At 40.0% G+C, this 16,229-nt stretch overlaps 1 protein-coding gene across 1 annotated transcript; it reads left to right on the forward strand.

Annotated features, from left to right (window-relative positions):
• The first annotated feature begins 1,240 nt into the window (after positions 1-1,240).
• Positions 1,241-8,569, forward strand: kcnh6b (potassium voltage-gated channel, subfamily H (eag-related), member 6b). The gene is made up of 11 exons (XM_067576872.1): positions 1,241-1,376; positions 2,520-2,945; positions 3,191-3,584; positions 3,710-3,909; positions 4,022-4,274; positions 4,382-4,575; positions 5,509-5,608; positions 5,885-6,148; positions 6,634-6,814; positions 7,748-7,952; positions 8,066-8,569. Exons 1-11 carry the CDS (start codon positions 1,251-1,253, stop codon positions 8,360-8,362), a joined length of 2,640 nt encoding a protein of 879 aa, XP_067432973.1. The 5' UTR covers positions 1,241-1,250; the 3' UTR covers positions 8,363-8,569.
• The last annotated feature ends 7,660 nt before the right edge of the window (positions 8,570-16,229 follow it).

The following is a 16,229-nucleotide window of genomic DNA, read 5'->3' on the forward strand; positions in this document are numbered from 1 at the left end:
TTATGCTTTGCATGCATATTCTCCCACTTCATAAGAAGTGTATATGTGATGCTTTAAAATCAAATATATACTGTATTTATTAAATTTAAAAAAAACACTACAGATGGTTGAAGGTTACATCTGAAGGACGTTTTGAACCAATGTCATCACAGGTCATTACCCCCTCATATTACTGTAGTGTCAACATTGCAGTCAATAAGATCCCACATTAACAGTATGTATGCAACATATCGAGCGGGTGCTATACTTTTATCCAGCTGTTTTAGACACCAGTTACACCAGTGTCGTATATGTAACAGCCTGAACTATATTCTGAACCCTCACCACCAAAGTCAACTGCATATAACAGCACTGAAATGGTAATTTGATGTTAACAGGAAAGTCCAGTGTAATGGCTCTGAGCCCATTTGGTCTTTTTATCAATGCTCGTCATTGACTTTCCTGTCAGCTATTTGATTTTTCCTCTCAGCTATAGCATAGCATTGATTAGTTTCCAGTGTTGACCAATGTTGAGCAGCAACATGCGAGCTGCAGGCCAGTCCTCTGCCCTGTGCCAGAGTGGAGGGTTCAACATCGACGTCAGCATCCACACACTGAAAACTTCAAGTACAGTTGTTTTTCCTAAATATGAACCATGAAAGAGGAGAGTGAATATTTTTGAGTTCAGTTGTACAAAAATGTTCTGAAGGATGGATATTTGAGTCATGGCTTCCTAGTGGTCAAGGTCAAAAAGGATCTGATATTCTGATCTCAACTCAGGTATGTTGTGTTTATTTTCTTTTCATAAAACCCATTTTGGTTGAGGAATTGTGAAGCACCTATTTCTGCAATGTAAATTGTACCTTCCCTATGCAGTAACACTCTGTGAGTCAAGTATTGAGACAGTATTCCAGTATTTGAGGGCAGAGTAACTTTGGGAGGGGCACAGATAGATGAGCATTGTGGGAAATCAGAGTGGAGAGGAAATTGTTAAAGGGGGGTGCAGACTGTTAAATGTCACTGAAAAGGTCTATTTTTGCATTAATAATGATATTTTCTAGGGCAAATTTTGAATTTTGCATCAATGTGTTACTGAGTGGTGTAATTGTAGTAATAATAGTAGTAAGCCAGACTGATTTCCATAAAACAAAACAAAAGAAAAACTGTAAGAACAAAGAGTGCTTAGGATCTAGGTCACAAAAAAGGTAAATATAAATGGGTTTTTCTATTCACCTGTAGGCCAGCAGAGCTCCATGTCTGACTCGGACCTCATGAAGCGTACGGGACCAGCCAGCAAGGGCCCCGAATGCCGATCGCCTCCAACTCCCAGGATGGAGCTGCTCAGCCCCTCCAAGGTGAAGGACCGCTCTCAGAACGTCACAGAGAAGGTCACGCAGGTACGGGGGCAGAGAACATCTGGGCTCAGTCTCTGGCTTTGTGTGTTTTGGTTTATAGACTGACCTGAGAGCCATTCACTGGTCATTCACTCAGTGCCCCATGATGCATTCACTGCTTGCAAGGTGCAGACTCTCATTAAAGTGCTCACAGTTATCATGTTTTGCTTTCTAAGAAATAAACAGGCTTCCAGAAAGTTACCGTGACAGAAGACTGCTGTTAATTAGTCTGCTAGTGGAAAAATCAGTAGGTGGTTTGGTGGCTGCATGTTTTCCTTCTGGGTGTGAAAAGCAAAGTTACATCGAGCCAAAGTTCAACTCGGACCAACTGTTGTCACAGTTGCAGCCCTGGGGCTCGGCATTCTGCATCACTGCCTCTGTGTGTGTGTGTGGTGGATATAAAACAAATGTAAGGGAAGTGTTTACAACAACGCATAACCTTGCAGGGCAGTGTCACTTGTTGATTCCTTTCTGTCTGTCTGTCTATCTATATAAATTTGTATCCATTTATCTATCCGATAGGTAGATCTAACTGTAAGGTCAGTGAGAATCATCAGGGCAGCAAATATTCATCTGAAATTGGGCTAAAGAGAACACAAGGACTGTGACAGCACATGAACTCAGCTGTGTGATTGTGACGCCCAGCTCATCATTACTGCCCTCACACCCATCAGCATCCTGCACTCAGTCAGCTCTTGCGCAGTTGATAAAAGCAGACTATTGCTTTAGCTTCATCCTCAAGATTTTTTGAACTATATGGAAATAATTTCACTATCTGGATGTAATCTTTACTCAAGTCTCGCCTCTGCTGAGTCACCAATGACAGGATGGTTAAGGATCTGTTGGACCTACAAGGTCGCAAAACCAGAGCATGCAGTCTTCACCAAGAACTTGGTCACAACAGTACGTCTTCTAGAAAGGTCTGTTGGTTAGTATATGCTCTGAAAGAAAGTTGAACATTTTTTAGTGGTTTTTTTTTTAGGGTTGTGGTTTTATGACTGGTTAATGCAAAACTATTATTTTGCCTTTTAAAAATTGGTATTAAAAGTTGAGATGTCACTATGGAAAATACATAATTGAAGGAACATGAAGGATAAATTTTCATATGTGAGTATCATTGTATACTGATGCATTCTTTATGCTTAGGTACTTTCTTTGGAGTCTGATGTGCTGCCTGAATACAAACTCCAGGTGCCAGAGACAACATGGTGGATCTTGCTTCACTACAGCCCCTTCAAGGCATTTTGGGACTGGATTATTCTCCTCCTGGTCCTCTACACAGCTGTTTTCACTCCTTACTCAGCGGCCTTCCTCTTGGATGAACACGGGGACATACGTCAAAGGAGCTGTGGCTACACATGTAACCCTCTGAATGTGGCGGACCTTATGGTGGATGTGCTGTTTATTGTGGACATAGTCATCAACCTTCGCACCACTTACGTGGACCAAAATGACGAGGTGGTCACACAGCCAAGCCGGATAGCCAAGCACTATATCAAAGGCTGGTTCCCGATTGATCTGTTTGCAGCAATCCCTTTCGACCTTCTCATTTTCAGATCTGGCTCTGATGAGGTAAGAATTCTGCCTTTCTGAAAATAATATTGTATAATAAAAAAATTTGATTGACGCAACTGAAGAAGCTCATCTGCTTGATAACATATGTTTGCATTGCTTGTATTCATTCTAAATCATTTTAGAGATATTTGTGCTGTCCTCATGTCTATAAACTTCTCTACTTCAGTTCTCTAAACCTACTGTACAGCATCTCAATTTTCTCTGCCTAACATCCTCTTCTTTGCTGTTATTGGACACTAAAGATGGCAACCTTAACAAGCTTACTGAAAACAGCTCGGCTGCTGCGATTGGTCCGCGTGGCAAGAAAGCTGGACCGGTATTCTGAATATGGGGCTGCTGTCCTCTTCTTGCTTATGTGCACCTTTGTGCTCATCGCCCATTGGCTGGCCTGCATTTGGTACGCTATTGGATTTGTGGAGAGGCCATACACAGAGACTGGCTGGCTGGATAACCTGGCTGAACAACTAGGCAAGTCATACAACGACAGCGACTCCTCCTCTGGTCCGTCAGTCAAAGACAAGTATGTCACCGCTCTGTACTTCACCTTAAGCAGTTTGACAAGTGTGGGCTTTGGAAATGTCTCTCCAAACACCAACTCTGAGAAGATCTTCTCCATCTGTGTCATGGTCATTGGCTGTGAGTTGAAAAACACTGTTTTCATGTCCCCTTTATAGAATTTTTAGCAAATATTACCACTGAAATGACACACTCATCAAGGTGTTACTGTTAACTCATTGTCCTCATTGCTTCTTCGCTCTCAGCTCTCATGTATGCCAGCATATTTGGGAATGTGTCTGCCATCATCCAGCGGCTGTATTCTGGTACAACACGCTATCACACCCAGATGCTGCGAGTCAAAGAGTTCATCCGATTCCACCAAATCCCAGGTGGCCTGCGCCAAAGGCTGGAGGAGTACTTCCAACATGCCTGGTCCTACACAAATGGCATTGACATGAATGCTGTAAGACAAAAAGTAACATTACTTACTGCTGAAACTACAGGCAAGTTTGTTCAGTATGCCTGTTTTGCATCTAATCACTGACATGTTGATGGTTATGTCTTCCTATACTCAGGTGTTGAAGGGATTCCCAGAGTCATTCCAGGCAGACATCTGTTTGCACTTGAACCGATCCCTGCTACAGAACTGTAAGGCTTTCCGAGGAGGCAGTCAAGCCTGTCTGCGTGCTTTGGCGGTGAGGTTTAAAACAGTCCATGCCCCTCCGGGAGATAGTCTAATCCACTACGGAGACATCCTGGACTCTCTCTTCTTCATCTCTCGTGGATCCATCCAGGTCATCAGGGATGATGTGGTGGTTGCCATATTAGGTGAAGCATCTAATCATAGACACTTTAAATGAGGTGTCTCAAAAACATGACATAACTAATACTTTAAAAAGCACTTACTCCATTAAAATATATTCATGCTCTTTCAGAAAAGAATGACATCTTTGGCGAGCATATCCACCTGTATGATGAGCCAGGGAAATCCAATTCAGATGTACACACCATCACCTACTGTGACCTGCACCGCATTCTGAGGGATGACCTGCTGGAGGTCCTAGATATTTACCCCACCTTTGCAGACAATTTCTGGAGGAACCTGGAGATAACATTTGACCTTAGAGATGTATGTTGGCTTTATTCACAAAATTTCTTATAGAGAAACAACACCAAGAGTCTACAGCTATACTAGTAGCTCTGACAGGCTGTACTTACACAGTGTTTTTAGCTAAATGCTAATGTCAGCATGTTAACATACTCACACTGACAATGCTCATGTGCTGATGTTAACAGGTATAATATTTACCATGTTCAACTTCTTAGTTTAGTGTGTTTGTATGCTAAGATTTGCTGATTAGCATGAAATAGAAAGTACAACTGAGACTGATGTGAATGTTGTTACATTTGCAGGCATTTGGTCATAAACAAAAGTATTGAACAAATGAAAATGTTGAGCTGCTGATGGCAGTCAATGAAAAGTCAAGGGATCACCAAAGTCATTACAATTCACCCTGCGGGGGACATGAATGTCTGTACCAAAGTTCACAGCAATCTATCCTATTGTTGTCAAGACATTTTGATAAAAAACACAAATAGCAACCTCATGGTGGCTCTAGAAAGGATCACCAAAGTCATTACAATACATTTTTTGGGAACAATGAATTTCTGTACAAAATGTCCTGGCAATCCATCCAGTAGTTGCTTAATTATTTCAATCTGGACCCAGGTGGTGGACTGACCAACTGTTAGACAGACATTGCCATCCCAAGAGCAATGTCACTAGCATGGTTAAGATTCAGCATTTTTAGTTTTTTTAGAAGTCAAAAACTTCTTATCTGCTAGTTGCCAATTAAGAGGGTTGAAAGGATAGTTCATGTCAATGCATGAACTTCCAAGTATTTGTGTCCTCTCCCTAAGTTTCCTGGGGAGTTTTCCCCTCATCTACTGTTGACCAGTAGATGAGGGCCAATTGCAACATTTTAATATGATTCTGTATAAAGCAAATGACTTTCACTTGACTTCTGTATGAGTTTACCAGGTTTTTGTCTGTGTTCATCAGGCTGATCAAGTGCCAATAATAACAACTGATGACTCTGGTGACGACTGTGGATATCGCCACAAGCCTAGACACAGAACCCTGGACTGCCGAATCAGGCCAGGTGAGATATCTAGTGTTTTTTGTTTGTTTGTTTTTTTGTTTGTTTGTACTATGTTCAAAGCAACCCAAACCTGAATCTTTATTTTCCATTTACAACCATACCCTGCTAATCTGAAAGAAAAATTGCAAAAATTGTAGAGACTGAACCATGATTGTTTAAGTGGACCATGTCAAAAGTACAAAATTAACTCAACAATCTAGAAGCTATCAGACAAAATACTGCACAGTGAGCTACAGTAACAGAAGTAGAGAAAATCAATTAATTTCCGTTGAACAGATGGAATGGATCACGAAGACTCATACCCGCTTCAGTCCTTCCGGCATCGTCACTCACCTCCCCAGACCCATTGGGATGACCGCTGTAGCTGTGGTTCCCCATGCTCACAGTCTAGTGAGGACCAGCCTCTTGCGCATGGTGCCAAAGTAGAGCTTTACCCTCCAGAAGATGCCAGACGAGAATACTCCAACTCTGTTGTACAGCTGCTACCCCCGAGTGGCGCCTCAGTGGGGAGGGAAGCAGTGTTGGACAGGGGCCACCAAGGTAGATAAATATGAGTCTTTTGCCTCATTTGTGGGTTGTTTTGGGACAAAAGGAAAAAAAAGTATGTTTCAAAATTTTAAACATGCTATGACTGACTACAGCTGTTGATGTTGCATTGTGTACTGAGGCCTGGATGTTAAACATACTGTGTAGTGTTCCTTGTATAAAAAAACAAAACAAAACAACAGCATGATTTTGGTTACATTCAAAATGATCCTAAAGGCCTTACCAACATGTTGAATACATTCTTGTTCTAAATGTACTAAAACATTTGCAAATGTTTTATGTTATATGCCAAATTTTTAAAGATGTTTTGAGGTCATCAAATCATTGCTCTACAGTGTCACTAGTGGTCAAAAACTTCACAAGGTGCCTTTAATATATTGTATCTTGCATGTCTTTGAACATTTTCGACATTACCATCATTCTAATAAGAATTAAGCAGAAAAATGTCAACCCATTTCTTGTCTTTACATTTTCTTCAGCTTCTTCTTTGAATGTGCCGGGAATGTATCGCTACTGGCCAGACCGACAGTCGCAACAGTTTTCCAGTCGCACCTGGCGATCCTCTTCTGTCCGCAACTCATACCACCCACCACCATTCACAGAAGAGAGGCCCAGTGATCTAGAATCTCGACTTGAGATTTTACATTCACAGCTCAACAGGTGAATTTAATGATGCCCTAAATTGTACTTAAATACAGGTGACAGTATAAGTATAAGTGTAAGAGTATAAAATGTTTTCAAATTCTAATTGGAACCACCAAGGGAAATGGAGGAGTTTTAGATGAAACCAGCACCTTGTTTGCCTTGTTGGAGTTCCCCTGTTTCAGGTAGTCACAAGCTATTAAGGTAGTCATAAGGCTTCTATCCCCTCTTCCATCTGCCCAATTACATCCTGATGTCTGAACCTTCAAGACAGTTATATATTGGTTGGAAATAATGATGTAATTGGACAAATTCAAGTCGGGCCAGAGTGCTGAGGACCCTACTAATGCAACAGGACAACTACCTCAAGGAAAACAAACAGGTACAAAAACATAGACAGGTAGTGACGCAAATGTCTACAAAGATTGTCTTTTAGCAAAGCAGGAACAGTTGGTAACTGTGCTGAAATGAAGAAACTTTATGAGTGGAATCTGTCAAGCCACAGGCTCATGGTCATGGTTGTGACACAGCAAGTGTAGCAGAACAACAGATGTTTTCTCTGGCACCTCCTGAGGGATACTCAAGTGGTTTTAGGTCTCCTTGGAGATATAATCCTTCCAGCATGTCTTGGATCTGTCCCGTGGTCTACTTCCAGGTGGCCATGCTCAGAATAAATATAAAGGGTCTAACTAGGTGCCCAAACTAACCAACCAGGCTCCATTTAATGCTGAGGAGCAACTTGATACTGAGCCCATCCTAAATGCTCACTTCACAGTGTAGAATGAGCCCAATCAAACTGCTTAGAAATATCACATCTCTCATATATGTGATTAAAGTCTTCCATCACTAATCAAAGTCTGCACTCACTGCTGAGGGTTGGAATGGAGATTTTTGGATAGTGTTACTGATATGACTATCCACTTCACTTCTCATTGTCCTTTATTTCCCCAGACTGGAGACTCGAATGACAGCCGACATCAATGTTATTCTCCAGCTTCTACAGAGGCAGATTGCTCCTGTTCCTCCAGCTTACAGCACAGTATCATCTAGTACCCTCCCTGCAGACTCACCTGGCTTGTATGGTACTGGGACAGCAGTCCTGCACTCTATGTATCCTATTTCCCCCATACAGATGGACAGCCGCGCACCCACACAGGTATAGAATAATACCAGATAGTACTGTGAAATTTAAGAGAAATCTCTGAAACAAGAAACATCAAACCCTGAAAAATCCCATCACGTAACTTATGTGTGTTCGTCATCCTATAGAGCTCTACCCAGACCGACCTTAAATTCACCAAGAAGTCCCAGGAGTCGCTGTCCAGTGGTATCCATGTGACTGTGGCATCAGACGACACCATGTTCATGACCATCACACCTGAAACTGAAACCCACACAGGGTTGACCCCACAGCTGCCCCAGGCATCAGTCAAATCCTCCCTCATGGAGAACCCTGGTCTGTGCGGCAGCCTCCGCTACCCCTCACTGCCAGGGAATCTGGACATCACCTCAGGACTGGCTGAGATCCAGAAACACCTCTCAGATCCTGTGCTGCCTGTCATCTGATGGCCACCGTAAAGGAGTTTCACACCAATCAGTATGACTTTATAAGTAGTCACTCTCTGCTGCTTATAGACTTTTGGAAGGAGCCAAGTGACTAGTCCAGCTCTTTGTCTCCAAAGATTCAGCTATCAGTACATATTTTGGACAGCTAGTAATCTCCTCTTAAAGATATAATATGTAACTTTTCCGCATTAAAATGTCTAAAAACGACTAGAACTATGTTATGTATTTTGTTGAGTTGTGTACTTACATTATCCCAAATGTTTCCAACAATATTCAAACCAAGAGAAATATGTAATTTTAACCAATTTTAGTCAACAGTCCATTTCATTTGGTCGCCTGTCAATGGTGTCATATCTCCTTTGTGCATGTGGCAGCATTGTGGTTGTCTGCCAAAAGCTGTCATAAATTTACTTTTTATCCAGTTAAGCCACATTTTTACGATACACTTTTTAGATCTTGGTCATTTTTAACTATATCTTTTAACCGGATGAAGGAGTTTAATTTAAGTCTCTTAAGTTATAAGGGAAACAAGCTGAGCAAATGTTAGCAGCAGCTCAGCTCGCAGCCTCTCTGGACACCCTGTGTCCACCGAATAGCATTGAAGAAACGCTGATTTTTGACATGAAACTACTTTATTCAGTGTTTTTACTGGTTTTAATCACTGTCTGTTTGTTTTGGAGAGGAGGAGACCTCTGCGGATAATTCGGCTCCCAGTAAAAACCTTCTGAACGATGAACACTGAAGGAATCCTAAGCGGGAGAAGCTGACTGCAATGACGGCAATGGTTGTTGTTTAACAATGAAGACAACAACTCCCGTGATCCCGTGCTACTTCACAAGTCAAATTTTCTTAACATCTCGTTGTCCTATTTTACGCCAGTTCCATCCTGAGTAATTATTTTCCTTACTGACTAGCACAAAGCTTCTACTCAGACAGTTATTTCAGGAACTGTTTTTTGAGAAATATGCTTATTCCTTTTTTTGTTAAATGAGGATTGGTACCACTCTCACATCTGTATGGTAAATATGACGTTATGGTTAGCCTATCTTAACTTAGCACAGAGACTGGAAACATGGGGCAACAGCTAGCCTGGCTTTGTCCAAAGGTAACAAAATCCACTGACCAGCACTTTCTAAAGCTCACTAATAAGTTATATCTTTTGCGTTTGTGTAATCTTTACAGATACTGAAGGGTAAAAACAACAAGTTGTGGTTTTACAGAGGGTTATGTGCCAGGCAATTGCTCTAGGTGAAGAAATAGTTTGGCAAGTAACCTCCTGTCCCAGTCTTTATGCAAACCTATGCTAACCAGGTGCTGGCTGTAGCTTCATGTTTACTGTACAGATATGAGAGTGGTATCCATCTTCCCATCTATTTCTCGGCAAAAGAGCAAATAAGCATACATCCCACAATGTTGAACTATTCCTTCAAAAAAATCAAACAACATGGACTGACTTTTTTTTTTTAAACAAAAACATATAAACATTGTTAATAAGGATCTATTGAATTTGGTTACTAATGAATTGTGAGCAAGAAATGTACCTAGTAGGACAATTCACTGTTAAAGGAATGAGTTAATAATTATTTTGAATTTAGTAATTTTGTCAGTGCTCTCTTATGTACAAACTAAACAACAACACTTTTTCTAAATTACCACATATCTCTGGCTTTTCTGGGCTGAAATACCTTGTTAATTATTGGCCAACATACATGCCAATGATGAACCAATGATCTGGCTCCAATTTGTGAAAATAGATGTATGAACAAGTGGTTTACTAAATTTATGTTTAGCAAATAGTCCCATATCATGACCCTGTACTGAAAGCTGCAGCAGGTGTATGAAATACCCCTTGTCTGCTCTTGCGTCTTGTATTTCCCATCCAATCTTGATCCCATCTCAACAGGACTAACAAAATTCATGAATGTCAGTTTCTAGACTGTTTAACCCACTACATTCTCTATATTTTAGCGATCTTGGATGTACTTTGGGCAGTGCTCTCAGTATTATACAGTAAAAATACATTTTTTCAACCTATCATTTCTAACTGTAAATCTGTACTACAGGTTCTTATCAATGTATTAATGAGTCACTTCACTGTGAGGTCATTTCTGTTGTCTAATTATAAAAGTTCTGTATAGTGGTTTTAAGTGTGAGGGACAGTATATTTTTGTATAAAATTAAAATAATGTTGCTATGAATTAAATTATTGATGCGGAAATTACAAAAAAATATGTATTATGGTCAGTTAATGAAATCACAGTACATTATTGCCCATGTTTATTGTATAAAAAATATATATAGCCTATTTCTAAGTTAAAAAACAAGTTGATACATGAACACTTTCACAACAACCACATTCAGTCCCTGTTTAAATGTCATTAAAAAAGTGAATAGTTGAGAATGATGTAATGGGAACTACAAGTAAAATGCACCATGTAGCATATAAAAACAAGCATGTAACTGACAAGCTTATTTGTCTATTTTGTTAAGTTTGAACACTGTTGAACTTTGGTTTGTGTCTGTATATGACGAGGGATTTAACAGTCTTTTGGATACTTGAGACTTGTTTTCCATTTTTGATTGAATGCTCCTTTGCGTTTTCTGATGCAGGACATCTTATATCACAAAGTCAAGTAGTTTCCATGTTTTTAAAACGCAACAATCAGTTGAAAACCATTATCTGTATCAACATGAATTCAATACGAACATGAATTCAACATTGCTGTCCTTCATAAACAAATATTTCAAATAGTTCAAATAACAAATAGTTTCCTTCAATTAAGTCATGTCAGCTTGTAAATCTGACAGAGAATGTTTTTGAGTTGTTTTGTGCCTCAGTTCTTTTTTTCCTTTTAGTTTTAGGAGTATCATGAATGCAGCTCAGACTCTGAGGATTTCCAGGCAGTTGTTGTAGCAGGCGGCGATCCAATTGGGCTGGATGGAGGCCCACTGGACATTATTGATCTCTCCCTCAACTGTGTAGGACAGTATAGGGTCCTTGATGGCCTGCGGCATCTGCTGGATGTCCCAGATTAGAGCCTGGTGATCTTCCACTCCACTAGACAGAAAGGGAGGAGGTTTGATTTGAATCGATGTATCTTATTTAACCAGGAAAAATGTTCGGAGTCTAAACTGTTAAATAGCTATTTTTCACCAGGTTTTATATAAGAACATAAAAGCAAACAAGGGAAACAGAAAACAAGTAAAGGACAAAAGATCTGCAGTGTTGCTGTTACTGTATTACAGGACCATTGCAAAGTGCATTTTCCCTGAGGAAATTGGCAAGAGGAGGTGGTAAACTCTGCCACTCAGCTTATTTTTTTTTTCAATATTGCATGTTGTGCTCTGATTGATGACCTTGAAGCCAACATCCGATGTGATCGATCAGTTACTGCCATCACAAGCTGATGTCTAGAAGATTGTCTTAAGAGCTTAAATGCGCTTAAATGTGTAGCTTTTGTTGTTTGAGAAAGTGACTCTGCTCTCTCTCTCTCTGTGGATTAATTTCATGAAAGTGAGATCATTTTTTCTGCTGGTGGCAGGAGTGATGTTCATTGTAGGTGAGGCTGTGTGCGTCCACACTGTGGGAAACCCTGAACTTGACAATTAGCTTCTAAAAGTATTTAAAGCTCCTATCTGAAGGATTTTTGACTTAGGTGACTCTCTGTTGTGGTGACCCATCTACCACTTGTTCCTCTATCTTTCACAATGATAACTGTCTGTTTCCCATTAAGCTGCTGTGTTGAGTTCACATGTTGCATAAGAACGGCTCCCTCTTGTGTTCATTGTCAGTAACTGCAATAATGTATTGAGATAATATTCACTTCTCATTCTGCAGCAAATACTAGTATACTTTAAGCTTGTCTCCCATACTGCAAACAGCCGTCTGTGTGAATACAGCTAACTGTGTTTTCAATATACCTGCTTACCTGCTGTGGGGATATGACAAGAGAAGTGCGGCGCCAAGGGGATTCATTGACACAGGCCCTGTGGTTGTTGGGGTACAGGGCACACACCCATCTAAAATGACTATCTGAGGTTGTGAAAGAAGAAATGTACAGGTGTAAACTGGCAGCAAAGAAAAAAGGGACACAGGACAGCTCATTCTGAAGGCAAATGGGAGAATGGAGGTAATCATTTCCACTCTGATTTTCTAGATTTTTCATTTCTAAGTCAAGTGTTAAGATGAAGTCCATCTAAAAACAGCCTTATTTTTTAGGTTTCAAATTAAGTTACATTTATCATTTAACATACAAAAGCATGAAACAGAGTAACTGGAAGTAATCAGGCTGCAGTTTACATCATGAATCCACAGGGGGAGTGGCACTAACCTCCAGCTGTCCATCACCATGGTGGCCAGATTGTTGGGGTCCTGTTTGTTCCAGCAGAGCGTGAGTATCAGGTGATGCAAGGTGTGTTCAAGGTAGTGGAGGTCAAGTATGCAGACCAAGCCGTCTGCTCCCACTGAGGCAAACATATTTCTGCCTCCAACCGCTCAGCTGAAAGAGATGTCATAGATCTACAGTGCACAGTGAGTGGTGAGTTCTAATCAGCTGAGACAACAAACCAGTGAAAAGCATTTCACATGGAAGATGAGCATGTTACACTGAGAGTATGTCTGTAAGTATTACTTTATTAGACACATGTTAAATAAAATATATGAAATTTTGATCCATCATAACATTTACTTCTTTGTCATGGACAATGAGCTGCATGCATGCTGACCAGATTGACCCTTCCCACCAACTCCCCAGTCTCCAACCCCCAGATCATACAGGTGGTGTTGATATTCAAGGTACCTGCAAAGAACACAGGAGATGTAAAGAAACTTTACACTCATAAGTATTGATTCTACTACATTGGTGAAGCTCATCCTGTTTTCTGTGTGTTGTTGCAATAACGTCTTGCAGTGTTGCACAGGAGTTGGAGTTCTTGTTGTTGTTGAGCAGGCGCTCCAGATGGGTCTCTGAATCACTCACCTTTCAATAGGAAGACACATTATTTTCAATATTTATTCACTTTGGTGAGTTCATGCACCACTTGTTTGTTTTTTTATATTTAAAATACATCCACATTTTAAAATTTAAAGAGATAGGATAAAGAATGAAGGCAAAAGACATGACAAAACTACTGGTTTTGGGTTCAGCTGAGATTTGATTGGTCCTCTTTCCCTCCAGATTCTCAGGCAGTCTCCACTGGTGGCCAGCAGGTCAGGATACACTCCTTTGGAGTCGGGAATCCATGTGATCTTCATGGTGGGGTGGGGATGGTTGAAAGTGTTTCGACACACAAACCCCGTCCTCTAGACCAACTATCTGAACCTGTGGAGACGCAATAACAACTCACCTTTAGTGAGTCAGTGTTGTGTTACTTATCTGGAGGGAAACGGTACAGTCAGTCAGTGGTGGGACAGGTGGTGATGATTCCAAGGATCAGCAGCTGTTAACATGCACGTGTACATGTTAATGCACTATGAGCTTGATGGCTTGTCGTACAACAAGAAGTTATTATGAGGAAAAAGTTGATTTGACAACCAACTCTGAGAGGTTTAAGGGACAGACACTCAAAAGACAGGTGATACTGACTCATTTTGTGTACACATAACGTTTAGTTGTTGTTGGTCTGCAGAGCTGCAACAAGTTGTCAATTAATCAATTAGTTGCCAACTTTTATATGAATAAACTATTTTGATAATTGATTAATTGTTTTGGGTCAGTTTTTTTAAGAAAAGGAAAGTCAAAATTCTCTGAATCCAGCTTCTCAAATCTGAATATTATCTGGTTTCTTTAGTCTTCTTTGGGTTGTGGACTGATGTCACCTTGGACTTTGGGAAACGATGATCGACATTTTTCATTATTTTCTGACATTCGATGGACCAAACAGGCTAATAACACATCAATAAAATATATCCTTTAATCCACCACAAACATATTTTGTTATAATTTGTTTGTTATTTTTTTCTGCCTACAATTTGAATGTTCGGACCTTTATTTGACCTCAGAAAGGATAGTTTATGAGAAGCACTTACAGTAAAGGCAGCATTACAAAGAATGTGCTTCACACCTGAAAGGCTGCATGAAAAGTTCAACAAAGGGCATACAGAAATGTTGAACATTTCCTTAAATGAAGTTGAAGTTGACAATGATATTTGCATGGCCCATGAACACCAACAGTCATGGGAAGCCAAAACCTCTCCCCTGCTTTTTTTTTTTTACCTGACACTAGGCCTCGTTTCAAGCTTCCATTTGTGACTGTGATCACTCATTTAGCCCTGTGACCACCAATGTACCTCAGCAATGCTTGGAGGATAATTCATCGGTAATGACAATGACAAGCCTGAGCCTTGACGTGTAATTTGCCTTTACCTATGTTTCCACATACTTTGTTTTTTTTCCATTGTCTTGTCACCAGCTATAAACAACATTTGCTTGTCCGGTCCTCTCACAGTGTGTTTGCACATTCTGATCATATTTGCATTACTTTTGATTAACAAAGGTCAACTGACATTTTATGCCACAAATTCATTAGTATTTAAACATTTACTTAGTTCAACATTGGAGTTTGACACAGATGTATTGTAGGCCTATGATTTAATTTTGTGCTCTCTGGTGACAACTATCATGGTATATGGTATCATTGCTAAAAGCGTTTTTTCTTCTTCTTTTTTTGTGATCAAGTTTTTTGACATATCACATGATGGCACACAATGAGGCAATTGAATACATAGTCCCATTTGGGCAGTTTAAACAAGGAGAAGAAATATAACCAATGAGTCTCCAATGGCATACAGTAAAAGTAAATACTCAGTAGGTGAAAAGGAAATAAACTTAAAAATAAAAAACTAATAAAACAACTTTAATTGGGCACCAGAGATTATGGCTTTTCTTTTTCCTTTGTCATTAATGCAACAAAGATGGGACACACATGTGAAGACAAAAGTCTTATAGTCTTAGAGTAGAAAAACATTAATCCACATGTCAGCTCTGGCTTGCTGTCTCATTTGATGTAATTGTTATGTCATAACAAAAACAATTTGCTCCAGTTACTCCATTAAATCTGCATAATATTACAAAACTGAACTGAAACTGCAGTTTCAGTGGCTGCTGATATGCTGCTGACAGGTCAAAAGACAAAACCTTGGTGTGAATATTTATCATTGTCTCTTGCTGTGAGCTTTTGTGGAGCTCCTGCACTGTGTAGCTCCACTCTTTTCCATAAATATGTCATTTGCAAAACTGGTCATGAATATGCCTCAGCATCAGTTATATATTCAGTCATATGTGCAGCAGCTCGCACAGAGGTTCGCCACTTTCATTACAGCTACAAGATATAGTGACGTCTCAGTACAAACAAGATCTGATAAAAAGGTACAGTATGTGTCTGTATTTATTAATTAACCAATGTTTATGTGTGTGTATGTGCAGTGTATATAACAAAATTATTATTATTAATTTATGAGTGCTGTTCTGATGTTCTTCTGTGTTTCTTGTTATCAGTTCAGCTCAATAATGCTGCCTCATTACAAGCACCTGTCCAACCAGTCTGCCTCCGACAGATTTGTCTGGGAAGAATTTGATTTTAAGATGTGTAACAATCATGAAGTGGGCATACATATTTGGGCTTCTTTTACAATGGTATGCTTTGTCTTTGGTTTTCCTGCATCTGTTGCCATCCTGTGGGAGTTGCTGAAGACACACAGGAGAGGAACTCCCTTAACACCAAATGATATCTTCATGCTGAACCTCTCTACCATGGATATGGTCTTCTTAGTTTTTGTCCCACCTGGAGTATTGAATCATCTCATCTGGCACATTTGGGTGATTGAAGCGACTTGGAACTGTGTTTATGCCTTGAACTTGTGTGGGAG

This window comes from Thunnus thynnus, chromosome 20 (assembly GCF_963924715.1).
Source record: "Thunnus thynnus chromosome 20, fThuThy2.1, whole genome shotgun sequence".
In the NCBI taxonomy this organism is placed as follows: Eukaryota; Metazoa; Chordata; class Actinopteri; order Scombriformes; family Scombridae; genus Thunnus; species Thunnus thynnus.

What these genes read in the sequence shown, in the direction of transcription:
- kcnh6b (XM_067576872.1), top strand. Translation starts at nt 1,251, where the DNA reads ATGAAGCGTACGGGACCAGCCAGCAAGGGCCCCGAATGCCGATCGCCT. An exon ending in TCACAGAGAAGGTCACGCAG is followed by an intron (nt 1,377 to 2,519) that starts GTACGGGGGCAG and finishes CTTTATGCTTAG; the next exon opens with GTACTTTCTTTGGAGTCTGA. An exon ending in TCAGATCTGGCTCTGATGAG is followed by an intron (nt 2,946 to 3,190) that starts GTAAGAATTCTG and finishes TGGACACTAAAG; the next exon opens with ATGGCAACCTTAACAAGCTT.